This window comes from Megascapheus bottae, chromosome 3 (genome assembly GCF_031878675.1).
Source record: "Megascapheus bottae isolate mThoBot1 chromosome 3, mThoBot2.hap1, whole genome shotgun sequence".
Classification (NCBI taxonomy): Eukaryota; Metazoa; Chordata; class Mammalia; order Rodentia; family Geomyidae; genus Megascapheus; species Megascapheus bottae.
The window spans coordinates 35,475,078-35,491,691 of NC_143511.1; the positions used below are offsets into that span (position 1 = coordinate 35,475,078).

Sequence of the window (16,614 nt, forward strand, 5' to 3'; positions counted from 1 at the left end):
CCTGAGGTTCATACCTTCTCTCCAGCTTCAAGCTTCTCAAGTTGCTGGAAATATAGGTATGCATCACCACATCAGCACGAACAAAATTTACTGACTGGCCAAGGAACACACACATGTGATCCCCTTCCCAGAAATCAGCCTCTCCACTCTAGCAAGTTGGTGAGTTACAAATAGAGAATAGGCTAATAAAAGGAGGAGTTGTCATGTGTTTTCTGGGCATAGGTGGAGATATTTCAGGAATTAGGTGGCTTGCTTTTTCACAAGTTTACTGAGCTACTATTATTGACCACGATATCTGTTAGGTGTCTTTATAGAATGGGTTAAGGCCACAGAGACAAAGATAAAACTGGAAGATAGACAAGTCAATATGTTGTCTTGTTCCAGTCATCTCTTAGATATCTTCAGGTCTAAGGGAGGAGTTAGTTTTTACTGCAAAGGCAGCCCTCATGACCTAGACAAATAGGCCATGAACTGTGTGCAACTATTACCATGTTGACACACATCCTGAGTCTCTCCACAGCAGAGCTAGTGAGAGAGACACTAGTAATACATTTCCCAGCTACATGGCCTGCAAATTTAGTGCCTTTTTTTCTTTTTTGACTAGTCATATGGTTTCAACTAAGGACATATGTGCTGCTCTGGTTCTCTGTGAGACAAGCCTAGTGCCCTACACTTTGAAACACAGCATCATTTCCCCCTTTTTTTGGTGGTTAATTGGACATATGAGACTCATGCTCCTACTAGCTTGAATCACAGCCTCCTGCTTAGCTAGGATTATAGGCAAGAGCCACTGTGCCTAACAAATTAGTGATTTTAACTAAAAGTGAAATGAGATCAATTATTTGCTTATTTTTCTTGATTAAAAAAAATGGGACAATTTCTCAACTCATTTCTTACATTCATTGGGAATGCATGACCTTGCCCTCACATATGAAATTTCCCTGTAGTTTATTCTTATTGACAGAGACCATTTTTTGTGTGTGGCAGTCCTGGGTCTTGAACTCAGCATTCTCCTTGGGTTTTCCTCAAGGCTAGTGCTCTACCATTTGAGCCACAGCACCACTTCTGGCTTTTTCTGTGTATGTGGTACCAACGAATTGAACCTGGGTCTTTGTGTGTGCTAGGCGAGCACTCTACCACCAGGCCACGCTTCTGGCCCTCAGAAACCATCTTTCAATCCCAATATATTTTTGCAAACATGCTTCATAAAAGGACAGAAATGTGATATTTCAATGAACTCTAAGACACAGGACCTTCTAAAGATTATAGTATACAGGTAGAATTTGATCTTTGGAGAAATGAACATAAACTTTATAGTCAGCGCTTTTGCACAGTCCACAAAGTTTACAGAGAAAGCATAGATGATACTCTCACAACTGAGGATTCAGAAAAGAGCTTCTTAAGAACCTTTAGAAAACATGCTAGGCAGTTATGGCTCTTGAAAGCGTGGCTACAAAGAGGGATTTGTACCATTAACACTCCAAGTGAAGACATTCTCTTGGACATAAAATCCGTTCAAGGATCCACAGAAGTATGATGTTGCTTTTCAGCAACCCCTGCTGTCAGTCCTGAGAATGAGCCCTGACACATTTCCCACGGTGCTCTAAGACCTGTGGAACCTTTGCCTAGTGATGGCCAATTATATCAAAGCTCTTGAATCTTGGGACAATTTACAGCTATTTCCCCAAGTTGAGACATCCTGGCCAAGTTTCCCCAAACAAGGGACTCTCAGCAATCCTTCCCAGAGTCCATAGATTAGGAGAATCTCTAGTTACTCTGAGTACAAATGAAAGGGCAGCCACCACAAGGCATGCCCAAGAGCTGGTCCCTCTTCATCACAGCCAGAGAGCATGGTCTCTTCCTAAATGAGGAAGAGTCCTTGCTGGGGTTGTCAGCCAAAGATCCCCTAGAAAGATGCAGCTACATCCTCTCAGGCCAGCACTTGTCTTCCCCAAGAGCTACTGGGGAAGACCCTGGCTAGTTGAGAACTTGTTCAGCCAAGCCATGGGCCCAATTAGGGCAGTGGAAAGAAACTCAGTAAAATGCAGGTCATCTCAAGATCCAAATTCAGAGAACTAGAAAAGGGCATGGAGGCTGCAAAGCATAAAACAGACTCCCCTAATAGATGTTCTTGGGTCAAGAGATGCTGTACACATAAGGACCTCTTAAGGAGGGTAAGGCCTGGAGAGAAGGTTATGAACCAGATAGCAGTGAGATTCCAGTCTGTCTGCTCCCAGGAGCAGTGGACTGATCTGCATGGAAGAATTTGAGGAGTGTGTGGAAAACTTGGAGCTGAAGATCCTGACAGCTCCCAATCTTCACTTGCTCATCCCCCTCATTCTATGGACAACCCAGACACCAGCTCAGCTATTCAGAGGACAGATTCCAACCAAATTCTCTTTATTTACTCTGCAAATCCCTCCCTTCACATAAAACTCCCTCCCCATCAGGCTCACTGCACCCTCCCTTCATTTCCACTATCCCACTGCCCACCTCCTTCCTTTGCTACACTACGGAGCCCTGAATCAGCATTTTTCCTTAGTAGGTTGTAGAATGCAATCCAAGTGAGATCTCACTCAGGTCCCAACTGGCTTCGATATTTTTTCTTCTTCCTCTTCTTCTGCTGACCATCCAGTGCCTCGTGCTTTCTCTTCTGAGGCTGTGAGGGCTGAAGAAGCCCCAATGTCAAGTCCTGCTTTGCAGATTCCTCAAGGCAAGGCCCAGGGTGGGAATTCCTTTCCAGGACACATGAGACTTCAAGGCAAGCTCTTTCCTTGAACTTGGCAGGTGGAGAGGGGTCTAGACTGCCGCCTCTTCTCTTGGACAAAGGCGGCCTGGGGGCCTGGTGTCCAGAGCAGAGGAGAATGGTGGAAGATTTAGGGCTCTGTGATATTCCCCAGGGTAGGAGATGGTACTCAGAGCCCAGCAAGGAAGCCAGACTGGAGACACTTTCCTTGTCTACCATCTTGTCCCCTACTAGCTTGCGTGGAGTCCCAGGAGACTCTTCCGTGCAATTCACGGCATCTCCAGACCCCAGATGCTGGGGTTGGGATCCATATCCATGGGGAGAAGCCGTGGACAGGGTGGCCCCCGGTGAAGGACACCCTTGACCCCCCTGGAAGACACCAGTGTCAGGCATCAGCTGCTCTTCAGCAGTGCCACCATAGCTCTGATCATCACTGGAAACGATTTGCACCTTGCTGTTATCTGCACTGACTGCTTGTTGGAGGCTCTGGTCATTCCTAGCTGCACCTTGGCAGGTGGCCAACTCACAGACTCCCAAGGCTCCTTCGGGTGCCCCAAGTCGTTTCTGTACTATCTGTGGGAGGAGGAAATGAGTAGTGACTCTTTGCATTTGGCTGGAAGAGGCCCAACTGGAGGTGTCACCTCTCTTGGTTGCAGAGACACACTTGTGCTTGCCACCTCTCCTCTGGGTCTCTTTCCAGCTCTGCATGCTTAGCCCCTCCCTGGCTCTCCAATGCCTTGTCCACATCCATATCTACCACCAGGAATAACCTCAAAAGCCATGACTCCCCAGAGTCCCAAGGCCCCTCCCTTCCGGTTGTACCGCCTTTCATTCCCCTCCCCATCCACCAGCTTCCTGTGGTCACCTGGTCAGGGGTGAGTCCTTCTTCCTGTTCCAGCTCCTCAATGAGGGCCACAAGATCCAGCTCTGGTTTGGAGGAAAGCACTCCTTCCAGGAATGTGGGATGAATGATGGCCTCTACCTGCGAGCCAAAGGAAGAGGGTGGCGATGTGTGAGTGTGTGTATAAAGGAGCAATCAGTACCAAGGGGACTTTGAGAAGACAGGAAGGAATGACCTCCCCCATCTGGTCCACAGCACAGAAACTGAGTGTTTCTCTCTGCCCTCCCTCCACCCCTGGTCCCTCCCCCCCCCTCTCTCTCTCTCTCTCTCTCTCTCTCTCTCTCTCTCTCTCACACACACACACACACACACACACACACACACACACACACACACACACACAGAGCCAGGAGATCATGCTGACTTCCAAGGGCCAGGGAAACTAGCAGAAAGCAGAGCTGGAGATGGAGCCCACATTTGCCATGAAATCCTCCCGGGAGCAGAGCTGGTCAATGAGGCTCAGGAGCTCTGGATCTGAACACATGTCATCGACATCCTGTTGTTTCATTTCCTCCTCTTTGGCTGTCCCCTCAGACTTGAGAGTGGACATTTCTGGAAGGCCCTCCAGCCAATCCATGATGGCCATGTATTCCTCCATGGCTTCAGAGGGGATCTCCTCAGGTGCCTTGGTCTCTGGTGGCTTCTGGCCTGTGGATGCTGGTGGCTTGGTAGACTGACCCTTGAGACCATTCTTGGTGGAGTTGCCCTCTAAAATAGAGGAAAACAAGACAATGCATGGATGGGGAAATGAACACCCCAAGATTGCTGAGGAGCAGAGATTACTAGAACTATGCCAGACCAAGGCCATGATAGACACTGGAGCAAGAAAAGGCACTGCAACATAGGAATTTGTAGGGCAGCCATGTGGGACCAAATTCAGAGACACTGAGACCCTGCTGCTCTCCTTATCTAATCCCTGATCCTAAGCAGCTGTGGGCCAGGGTACCAGGACAGTGGAACAAGAAGCTACATACATATCCCCAATAATAACGAGTTCCATAATAAGCACATCAGAACCCTCAGGCTGTAGAGGAATTATTTGCTTCAATCGTAAGAGAAATTGCTTCTTCTGAAATAGGAGCTGTGGGGGTGGCTGAATTCTTCCAGAATCCTTTGGCCACCTTATGCCATGGACTCCTACACTTAAAGACTCTACCTGGCTGCTGGAGAATGTCAAGGGGTGAGGGCCTTGGAGAATCTTGGTTCAGTGGGATTGCAGGAGGCTGGCCCTGGAAATGGGTTATCCCCGTCATCTTTGAATTGTCCATCTCCTCTGTAGCCTCAAATTCCATGAACCTGGGAATGAAGGAGGCACCCAGTGAGCTGACAGGGAGATTAACCCGATGCTATTTCCCAGAAGGAGAGCATGGGTGGAGCGGGAGCTGTACTCTGAGGTACTTGTCTAGTCCCAGAAGGTTGCTGGTGAAAATCAGATGTCAGTGAGGGAAGGAGTGACATTGTCCAAAAAAATGCCCTCTTTATTTGACTTACGTTACTGATCCCGTGTGTATATAATAGCAATAAAAATGTTTTTTACAAAAAAGGTCAGGGAAGTTTTATATCCTTCAGGGCTTGCATGGGACCAAGAAACCCAGGAAGGGCTTTGAGTGACCCATCTTTGAGGCCTATTCTGGCCCTGCTCCTACCCACAGGAGGAGACTGTCAGAAGCTGATCAAGATTGTGACTGATGGAGAGAACAAAGAGCTGAATTTAATCTTTGAGTCTGCAGAGCAGGGATTGTCGCCACAGAATCATGAGCCACCAACTTCTAGAGCAACATTTTTCTTTGCACAATTCCCAGTTTTTGAAGTGACCACTTATTGGCTGATTTCTTCTCCTAATCTGACCCTCAACCCCTCTGGCGGGGTTAGATCAGACACCAGAGATACAGGGTTTGTGAGGACTCCACTAGGCCACAGCTCACACCTTGGGTAGACTGTGCCACTCAGAAATGTGTCAGGAGAGGAGGACTTTTAGGCACGTCCATACCCTTCCCGGCAGTGTGAGTGATGAGCCCCACTAGGCCCAGGTGTGTGATCCCTGTCCTCCCCCACCACATACCCTCGTCAAGTTCCCTCACTCACTTGGCTGCCATCTCGTGGTAGCTCATGCGGTCATAATTGCTTAGGCACTCCCATTCCTGAAGGCCTCTCCACAGGCCCTCGTCCAGGGACATGGTGGGCTTGAGCCGGGCCAGGGACCGAAGCACTGGGCTGCAATTCATCAGGGTCAGTCACAGTCCACAGGTGCCCCTCCACCCCCAGTTGACCCAGCCCAGTCTATGACTTGGTTCTCCTCACCCCTGCCCTGCTCCAGGGTGGGCTCTTATTTCTAGTTCTCCCTTACTGACCACAGAAATCAGTAGCAAGGACAGTGCTCCCTCATGTGCCTGTGAGTGCTTTTGGTTAATGTGTGTAGAATTAGACAATGAGTTTGTTGTTCAGAACTGACATGTTGGATCCTTATTCTAGTAATAATGGTGTTGGGAGACAGGGCCATAGGTCAGCCTAGATTAGGTGCTGTCATGGAGATGGCAATCCCAGGACAGGACAGTGCCCTTGGAGAGACAGGAAGAGCAACCAAAGCTGCCTCTCAGCCCTGGATGGCACACATGATGCAGCCATGGGATCTGCCAGCTCCGGAATCTGAGAATTCCATCCTTTGGACTGGGAGAATGTCTGGTTTGCACGACCAGTTCCACAAGTTTGTCTGATGGACTAAGCTAAGTGGCACATACACACGATGACCCTAAATGCACACTGTGGCACCCTTTATACCAGGCCTTCTGTGGGAATTCTCTATGAGCTGATCCTTCCTGAAAACTAAGGTTAGTCCACTCACCAGGGCACCGTGGTGGAGAGAGGTAAGGTGCTTTTCTTGCCCTGGTGTGACAGTACTATTTCTATGTGTGTTTTTCTCTGCAGCTGCCGGAAGGCTCAGAACTTCCCTGGCCCTTTTGGTAGTGATCCCCATTCCTGAGCTCCAGCAGAGCTCCTGCTTCCCAGAGGAGGCACTCACATGAAGAAGCAGGCAAGTGCTTCCATGTCAGGAGTCTGTGGAAGTCTCTTCCGGACCAAGGTCTTGAATTGCTGCCAGCGCCGAAAGTTCTGATAGACACTGGGAGGCGAAGGCTTGGCCTGGCGAGTGTGTACACTGCCCTCTGCACAGGGCCTCTGTGACCAAGGTCCCAGATGGCGAACTGAGGGCATGACGGGAGCCTGCTTGGATTCTGGTAGTGTGGCTACAGGGCCTAGGCCCATGAACAAGCTGTCTTGGGCAGCCTGCCTCTGTCCATTGGTGGGGACAGTCACTGGAGCATGGGTGTCAGGACCCGGCAAGAGAAATGGAGCCCGGCCTGCTGGGCTGAAGGTCCCAGGAGGGACATTCCAAATGAGAGGAGCCTGAGTGAGAATAACTGTCTGGTTAGGCAGGGGCACTGCTGGCCTTCCTCCTGTCCCCATTTCCACAGTGCCACTGGAAGGGCCTGCCCCACTCAAGTTGTAACTTCTTCCTCCAGACACCACAGCTGTGCTGGGGAAAGCAGGCCTCACCCGAGGGCCCCCCTGAGGAGGGAATGCTGCAGCCACTGTGGGTCGGGGAAGGGGAGGCTGCTTCATCAGTGACCCAGCACATGCTGGGCCTGGCGCTGCAGTGTGAAATTGCAGGTGTGTGAAAGGACTTCCAGAGACAATCGGGTTCAGGCTCAGGTTAGGTACAGACACCGGACATGCTGCTGGAGAAAGAACAAGAGGAAAAAGACACAGGAGATTTGGAATTATTGAGGACTAGGAAGGATTGTCAGTAAGCAGGGCTTGGAGGGGGGAAATAGTGTGATTCCCAGATAAATGTCATGCTGTGTCCCTCTCTTGAGAATTGTCCTGCAAAGAACTTGTTTCTGTCCCCAACACTCCCTCACCCATGTGCACTGAGAGTAACTTCTCGGCTTCCTCTGCATCTGTGGGTCTCCCTCAGGCATCCTGGGCAGAGAGCCCATGTCCCTGAAGGCTCTTCTCTAGAAAGGGGTTAATTTGCCCCCAATTGGCAGACGATTCCACTCCAGCAGCCACTGCTGCTTCCCTAATCTTCTCTATGCAGGTGAGAGATTTAAAAGATGCCCCGTTAGTTCCTCAGCTTTCCTTTCCTGAGGAACTATCTAAACCTTTCCTTTTCTTGTCTAACCTAGAACCAGAAACAAAAGCACCAAATGAAATCTCTCCTTAAGCTAGCACCTAAGGACACCTAGAGTTAACCTCCTAACACACCCCACCTGGCCTGTGGGTCTTTCACTTGGCAGCTTCCTGGAAAAACAGCAGTGGAGCCAGCGTGGTAGCTCATGCCTGTAATCCTAGTCAGGAGGCTGAGACCTGAGGGCCAGCCCGGGCAATACAAAGCCGTGAGACTCTTATCTCCAATTAACCACTAGAAAATGGAAAGTGGGGCTATGGCTCAAGGGTAGAGTGGTAGCCTTGAGTTGAAGAGCTCAGGGACAGTGCCCAGGCCCAGAGTTCAAGCCCCATGAACCACCAAAAAAAAAGAGTAACACCAGAACGTCTCCTCATTCCATGATTCTCTCTACCCTGTCTTGGGAAAGACAATCCTAGACTCAGTTCACATCAGTTCCCTATTTATGAAATACCAAACAAAGGAGATGGACCCTGTCTTTGCGTCCACAGTGAAATGAAGGGCACAGACTGTTGACAAAACGAAAATCTGAAGGCATCAGAGGGATTACAAGTGAGGCCCAATGTCTGAGTCAATGGCCAGGCTGCCCTGTCCCTTTGCAATAAACACCACCAGCTACTGGGACTGGAATAGAAGTCCTCTGCGGATGGGAAGAGGCCAGGGGTTTTGGGCTGTGGCCAGTGGATTAATCTGCAGCCTCGTCTAAGACACCATATCCCTGGGTCCTTGTGACGTCCCCTCAGGAGTTATCTTCCAATTTGGGAAAGTTCAGTGCTGTGCTTTTTAATACTACAGCTCAGCCCATTAACTCAGGTTAGGAGGGTGGGGGCAACTTTAAATTCGAAAGTCCTTTCAGGGATAGCTGGGAGTTAGAAGCTTTAGCCCTGACCTTCAAGCTTACCTCTGTCTGAAGCCATCCCCACAGGTTTGGATACCATCCACAGCTGTCTGGAAGCCCTTGAGTTAGAGAAGTCCAGTGGAGAACCCAGAGAGCAACGTGGCTCCAGTTGCTTCTCAGGGTCCAACTACAACTGGGGAAGGTTTAAATTTAAATAGCAGTAGAATGTGGGGGTCCAGGCATTCTACAGTGGGGGAGGGGCGGAGATCCAGTAGGGCTGGGTGGGGAGCTGACAGGCATTCCATTCAGGGCTCTGGCAGGTGGACCAGAACCTTGGTTCTCTTTAAATAATGCAATGTGGCAAGATGACTGTTGGGTGCTACAGCCACTTCAATATTCTCTCTTAGATGCAGAGAATATGTTTTGCGGTTGTTTTCTCCCTTCATGTCTTCATCCGTACACCTGTTTGTTGTTGTTTCTGTTGTTTTCTTTTTCTTTATTGTATTTTATTGTCAGGGTAACGTACAGAGGGTTACATTTACATTCGTCAGGTAGTGGGTATACTACTTCTGGAACATTGCTATCCCTTCTCATGTTTTTCTCCCACTTTCCCTCCCCCCACTCCCTCCAAATCATCTTGATTTTTCTCCTTCTCTTCCCTATTTTAAATAAACAAATAGACATATATACAATATACCGGGTAACAAAGTTAGATACAGTAACAACATGAGATTAACCATAAGGGGGAAAAGAAGAGAAAACAAATAACTTCACATAGTACATTTAGAATAGCAATCACAAAGATAAACCTCCTGTTTCCATATCCTAGAGTTCATTTCGCTTAACCTCATCCTATATGGCCATATGTACATCGCTTTTGAGCCACTGTGATCCTCTTCTCCGAGAAAGCCTGTTTTGTTGTTGTTGTTTTGTTTTGTTTTGTTTTTTTACCTCATCACACACTGTTTTCCTTCTTCACAGGCATTCCTGGGAACAATTTCAATAGTTTCATAAGTTCCAAGTTCTGCTTTACATACACATGTATTTATGTGCATGTATATCATACATATACTGTGTATATCATGTGTGTTTATATACACATAAAATGCATATGCATTTTCTCTATAGACACATAGAAGACTGGCTAATGAGATGACATAGACTGGAGTTTCCATTAGAGTCTCTGGACTTCATAGCTTTAGAGAAGAATATGAGGAATCGGAGGCAGAAATGACACCCACGCCCTAATAATGTCCAGTGCTTAGGGTTTCATTTTTCCTTTTTATACATACAATAGAAATCCTCTATGCTTGTAATGCTGTGTATTTTGTGGCTTTTACTCACCAATCTCCAGTCCTCATTCCCCTGTGTCCTCCACATGGTAGTGTGAACTGTCCTCTGGGGGCCGGAGGCCACTGCTTGCTGGCTTCACAATCGCTTGTCCCATCACATCTCCTTGCTCTTGGGGATGCATATTCTAAATTGCAGGGGCAATCTTTTTGACTTGTTGGCTTTGTCGTACCATTGTTTCTTTTTTGTTTTTTTTTTATGCTAAATGATCATAAAGCAGCACCTGTTCAGTAGGAATCATAGGTGAAAGTTTGTTTTTTATCTTTCCTCAGGCTAGTGATTTATGATCTTCTTTCCTGATACAGGGCAGGTATAGCTAACAATAGCTTTCATAGCTACATGACCATCAGGGCACATAGCTGACACTCCATGGAGCAGTGTGTTACACATTAAATAGATTTTGTGCTTTTACTCCCATCATATCTCTACAATAATCATGTGTTCATTCTAAGGAACGCTTTAAGGAGAAAATGGTTTTGTCCAATTGCAAATTAATGCAAAGGTTTGATAATGCTTCATGCAGGCTTACTCACGCTTCAGTGTTTTGTGTCCTGGCGAGGTTAGTATGAATGTGAATTTGCAACTTTTGGCTATGTTGGGTTTATTAAAACATGCCACTCAATTAGTAAAGGATTCATTGTGAATATATCTGCATGGCAAATGTTTTAAAATGTTTTACCCCCCTCAAGAAAATGTGTGTTCTAATTTGCATATTGTGAGTCACTGCCAGTTCCTCATTGCCCAAAACAAGGGAAAAGCACTCCTAGTTTATACTGTGACAAGAAGACATTGCTAGAAATTTGGGGTGAGCATGAAAAAAGAAAAAGGAAATCTAGCTGAAGGAACTCACTCCCTGCTGGACAGCCTACAGGTGGAAAAGGAATAGACATTTAAAAGGACTCTCCCACTTTGTGAACTTTAAAACAGAGCACAGTTGGCAGATAAGCCATTTTGACCAAAAGAGATTTTTGCATGAAGTGCAATGGGGGCCATGTGGAAATGGAAGTCCAAAGCCTAGGGGACCTCTCCCTGTTTTGCTATGCTTGTGTGGGCTCAGGTCTCAACGACCCTCCAGTTTCCTCTTGGGAGATTCTTGTTACCTTTCACCTGTATTTCTGCATGAACTAGTGAATATTTCCACCAAATGCCTGCATGGTGTTTGGTCAGAGTGATTGGAATGAGAACACACAACAGCTGCCTCTCTGCATACATGTAGGCTTCAGTTTTCCATCTTCCTTACTTGCACTTACCTTTCTGTTCTGTCTAGCAGCCTCTGTACAACTTCCCTAGACCTTACTTGGGAGGCTAAAGATGTACAGACATAATCAGATTATTCCAGTGGTAATTTGTAAAAACACACCATGCAGAGAAGTAGATAAAAGTTCTTTGGGCTGGGTGTGGTAGCCCCACCTATAATCTTAGCTACTCAGGAGGCTGAAATCTGAGGATCGGGGTTAAAAGCCTGTCTGGGCATTAAAGTTCCTGATACTCTTATCTCCAATTAATCTTGAAAAAATGAGAAGTGGCTCTGTGGCTCAAGGGGTAGGGCAGTAGCCTTGAGCTAAAGAGCTCAGTGACAACGCCCAGACCCAGAGTTCAATTCCCACAACAGACAAAAAAAAAAAAATTGTCACCCTTGGTTGTGACAATTCTTGTAGAAATGCCTCAAGCAGTGTTGAGTGCCAAGAAGAAAACACCAGTGAGAATGCACTGAGGAAGCATGGCTGTGTTTTAGAGGAGGCAGAGGAATAGTGAGAGAGCATACCTTGTTATTGGAACTCTGCAGTGGGGAGATCTTGGCAGGGAGGGTTGAGAGGGTCTCCCCGCTACCCTGTGGAATGAGACTTTATAGACATCATTCTGGGTTCCAGGAAGGTGAGTAGTAGTTTAGAAAGTATTACTACACAGGATACATCTTTCTTTTACGTTTCTGACTTTAATTTTGCAGTATATCACAGAGGGAAAGAGGGGACTGGGGGATAAAAAGGGGAAGAGAAGTAAGGGGAGCAGAGAAAGACACAGAGAGAAAATTTTAAATGGTCTCCACACTCTTTATTTTTTGTCAGTTGTGGGGCTTGAACTCTGGGCCCGGGCACTGTCCCTGAGCTCTTCAGCTCAAGGGTAGCACTCTACCACTTTGAGCCACAGTGTCACTTCCCTCTATACTATTTGTAAGAGTGATCAATTATAAAAATTTTAAAAGCAAACATTTGTGCGACAAGATTTATTGGGCCATCTCTTGTACATAGCAGAGTAAATGTAGGAATAGTCAGGACATTTTAGAGTAACCTTCAGGTCTGAAACTATCAGAACAGGTCTTTAATGGAACTTGCAAATAGGAGGTGTATAATTGCAGGTGTGGCAAGCTGGTGAGTTTGGAGATCATGAGTGGTCATGTCTTAACTGACTGGTTTTAAGGAAGAACCGCCGCCCAACGTTCTGGGAGAGGGCTTCCAGGGTGGGTGCTGGTCCCCAGCTGCGTGCACTGTGCATGCGCACACAGGAGGCACGCAGATGCATCCCCTTCAACTGTCACCTCCTTGGAAAGATGCCAGGGCGCGAGTACCGCCGCGCACTGGGGAGCATGGCCACGCAGGCACGAGCATGGACGTTATTCCAATGATCTTTGTTCCCATGGCGATGTTCAGGGTCTGTTATACAAAAACACGCGTAGTGGAAACTCAGAGTTGAGTCTTCTAAGCATGTTAGCACACTGCTCCAGTGCCCAGCCCTTGGGTTTTAACATGCGGGTCGTGACAGTGCCCGCGGGCCCCGGCACACTGTGGGACTCGGGGCCTCTTGAGTAGGACCTGGTACCAGGCAGTGTGTCCACTGTAGATACTGGTGAGAGCCACAGCCCTGCATTCCCCTCATTGTTCTGTGGGGCCTTGGGCCTTTAAGGGGTGAAGGATAATAATGTTGTGAACTTACAGAAAGTCTGACCAATCCCCCCAAAATACTCTTCACAGCCTCAAGAATGTAGAAAGTTGAGCAAAACTTCTTATGTGTTTGAAAAGCATTTTCCAGGTCAGCTAGAAAGCAGCAGAAACTTTGTTATGGCAAAGTTATGAAAGTAAGCAAAATATATTAGCATCAGTATTTGGTCAATATTCACCACCATTCTTGATGCCTGTGCAGAATTTAATCATAGGATTTAAATAAAGACTGGTATTTCCATATCATAATTGACTTCCTGCAATTGTAAGAGCATTGAAAATCAAAAAGGATTATTTGAATCAGATGAATAAAGTGAAGTTACAATGAATGGGAGACTATATTTTATTATTTTACATGCAATGTGTTCATTAAAATGTATTTCATGCTTTTTAAAATGTTTTGTGCTTATAAAGGTGATGTATAGAGGGGCTAAGGTTACGTAAGTTGGGTGACGAGTGTATTTCTTTTTGGACAATGTCAACCCTTCTCTCATTCTCAATGTTTCCCTCCCATCTCCACCCACAAGTTGTCTAGTTCACTTTCAGCACAGTGTCTAGGGAGTGTCACTGCTGCATTTGTTCACCCTTGGTCCCTCCATTTCTATGCCCTCCTTACCCTCTCAAAGACAGGTAAATGAACAAAAGAGACAAAAAGGAAAAAAAAGCAACAAGGCAAAAAGCTTCTTGATTTCATTTCCTGGTGGCAATTTTGATAAATATTATTTTATATGATCAGAAACACAGATGTGCCTTTGTGTTCGTCCCCTAAGAGTATCCTCCTCTGGTCTCACTGTGTGTGAGTGTCTAGTCCCAGTGTATTTTAGATCTAGCTTCCCCATATGAGAGAAAACATGCCCCATTTGTCTCTCTGAGCTTGGCTTACCTCTCTTAACATGAATTATTTGTTGTAGGTCCATCCATTTCCCTGCAAATGACATATTATTCTTTCTAATGGCTGTGTTAAATTCTGTTGTGTATAGGTACCACATTTTTTGGATCCACTCATCTATTGTAAAACATCTGGGCTGTTTCCATAACTTAGCTGCTGTGAATAGTACAGAAATGAACATTTATCTGTAAGTGTCTTTAATGTATCCTGACTCATGATAATCTTAGGGAGACACTCAGGATTGATATGGCTGGGTTGTAGGGAAAATCTGTTACATTTTTTTGCGGAACCTCTAGACCACTGTCCAGAGTGGTGGTAATAATTTACATCCCCACCAATAGTGCAATAGGGTTTCTCTTCCTCAACATTCCTGCCAACATTTGTTGTTGTTCAAGTTTTTTACATAAAAAATATCTTATTCTGAATTATACAAATGAAAAGAACCATGCAAGTATTGTTCATAACATCTGATGTCATATTTTAAGTATAATACACTTTATATGTTCAGTCAACAGTGTATCATTTATCTTTACTGATGTTAATGTCCAAGTTGTCAAAATGATTACAATCATGTTAATATTTAACAGAACTGTGATGTCTTGTAATACTTGGACACCAAGAAACATTCAAAGCATCGTTACAGCTTTGACTCATCAAGGGAAATTCAGGAAATTGTTTTGAGTGTTTGAGTGGAAGAAAATAAGTCTAGTTGAGGGGCCAGGGGCATGACATAGTGGTAGAGTGCTTGCCAAGCATGCACAAAGGCCTGGGTTTGATTCCTTGGCATCATATACACAGGAAAAAAGAAAAAAAACAGAAATGGTGCTGTTGCTTAAGTGGTAGAGCACTAGCCTTGACAAAGCCCAAGGAGAGTGCCCAGGCCTTGAGTTAAAGCCCCAGGACTGGCAAAAAAAAAAAAGAAAAAGAAAAGAAAGAAAGAGAGAGAGAGAGGGTGGGGGGAGAAAACCCCACTTGAAAACAAATAGTTTTCATTTCATGAAATCGATGCACACGTTTTATCAAACATCTGTTCCGTTGGCATTTTCAAGTTTTTAAGAGGCTACCGGGTCATATCTTTCTCTACTTTTGCTTTGTTTTCCCCCTTCCTTTCTCTCACTTTGCCACCCAAGTCAGAGGTGCTGCCAAATGTGGTGTCAGCCAGCTGATGCATGATCTTGACAGGAGAGGGTTTCCTGTTACCACAGTGTCTGGGTTTGACCGGAACTATGGTGCCATTACCTAATCAAGTTTTCCCTATGCAGAGAGTCCATGTCTCTTCTGCAGAATGATGCCTGTCCTATGTCACGGCCACCTGTGACTGTTTCTGCTCTTGGGTGGGGCACAACTATCCCATCTTGGGCTATACATGGGCTTTTACTTGGTGTCTTCGGTTAGTAATTGATTAATGATGTCTGAACTTGTGCAGAAAGGGAATCTGAAAGTTTCCATGTTGGAAACCACTGTTCCAGCTGTCAAAAGCTGCCTCCAGAAAACAGAAGATCCCATGTGATCATGTTATATAGGAGAAACCACAGGCTGCACATATCAGCCACAGGCCCATTACACACTGTACCTGGGAATAATTTGGGGGCAATCAATAGTTCGTTGTCACAGAAGGTGTCTAGATTCTGCTTATCTCTACACTTAATTGTAAGCCAAGGTCACTAGACTTGACACTGCTTCCTGTGTCTAACAAAATGCTGTCTAGTTTCAGCACAGTATTTTCCTATGCCCTTCTCACGGCAGTACCGCCAGCCATAATGAGCTACAGAAATACTATCCCAGAAACTTCCACCACGGCATGGGGAGATGGGAGTCTTCAGGACTCCACTTTCCTTTGGTGAGAAATATTTTCCCTGTGTTTCAATTCTATAGATCAACTTGGTCACATTCGAGTGCTCCAACTATTTCCTGATGCTTCCTTCCAATGGAAGGTGGGAAAGGGATTCTGCTCTAACTTTGTCAAGCTTTTCAGTGTCTCCATGGTCTTCATGATTTTGTAGTGGGCCATTTTGAGTTTAAGGACCACTTTTTTTTCCCTATAGTCTGGAGGATCCTGGATTTCTCCTTGTCTGAAGATGTGTTCTTGGGTTCCTGCCTCGTCCCCTTCTATCTTCATTCCTAGCAAATCCTCCATATCAACACCATAGATAAAGGTCAGGAAAATGAAAATTCCATAGAACATTTAAGTTGCATGCTTTACATTTTGGAGTCATTCCAATTATAGCAGTAATGAAGGGCTTTGCAGATTGGTTGAAGATCGTTTTGTAACAATGATAGCTTGGTGGTTCTATGCTAATGTTGCCAATCATAATTACTAACATTAAGTTTGGATGCAACAAAACAACTGACTGTTAGCCAATTTCTAACGCGTTTTGGTTTTCCTTAGCATTGTGATTATGGCTATTCTTAGTTATTTGTCATTTCAGTTATGATTCTTCTCTGGAGTGTCTTGTCAGAATCACAGTGGATGCCTCTAGAAAGTACTTCTTTGGAAACAGTTATCCTTTCAAGTAATCTCATTTATTAGGTTTGTTTGTAGTGTCCTTATACAGCTCTCTAAGTGTTGTCTGTTGACATTCAGCAAATGCACAGCTTCTACCAACAGCAGCAGAGCAACATTTTTGACCTGTTCAGATATCACCTGTAGAGCAGACATCATTAGATGTGCTTCAGGTAAGCTCAGGCTAAGAGATTCTTCTTCTAAGCCTCTTTGTTGCTCAAATTTGGCCAAAACCAAAGCAAAGTCTTCCCGGCAGATTGTCACGTGA

The 16,614-nt window shown here is 45.8% G+C and overlaps 1 protein-coding gene across 1 annotated transcript; it reads right to left on the reverse strand.

The window, feature by feature from the left end:
• Nucleotides 1–2,404: 2,404 nt before the first annotated feature.
• LOC150065317 (NUT family member 2-like) lies at nucleotides 2,405–6,857 on the reverse strand. Its single transcript, XM_090329345.1, has 7 exons — nucleotides 6,667–6,857; nucleotides 5,733–5,861; nucleotides 4,804–4,943; nucleotides 4,063–4,355; nucleotides 3,612–3,728; nucleotides 3,197–3,319; nucleotides 2,405–2,668 (listed from the first exon to the last, which is right to left on the reverse strand). Exons 1-7 carry the CDS (start codon nucleotides 6,855–6,857, stop codon nucleotides 2,573–2,575), a joined length of 1,089 nt encoding a protein of 362 aa, XP_090185471.1. The 3' UTR covers nucleotides 2,405–2,572.
• Between the last annotated feature and the right edge of the window lie 9,757 nt (nucleotides 6,858–16,614).

Excerpts from the sequence above, each read along its gene's own strand:
- LOC150065317 (XM_090329345.1), bottom strand. The coding sequence starts at position 6,857 with ATGCCCTCAGTTCGCCATCTGGGACCTTGGTCACAGAGGCCCTGTGCA. Across the intron at positions 4,356-4,803 it reads TGACATTCTCCAGCAGCCAG|AGGGCAACTCCACCAAGAAT; the intron begins GTAGAGTCTTTA and ends CCTCTATTTTAG. Across the intron at positions 3,320-3,611 it reads AAGGACTCACCCCTGACCAG|ATAGTACAGAAACGACTTGG; the intron begins GTGACCACAGGA and ends CTCCTCCCACAG.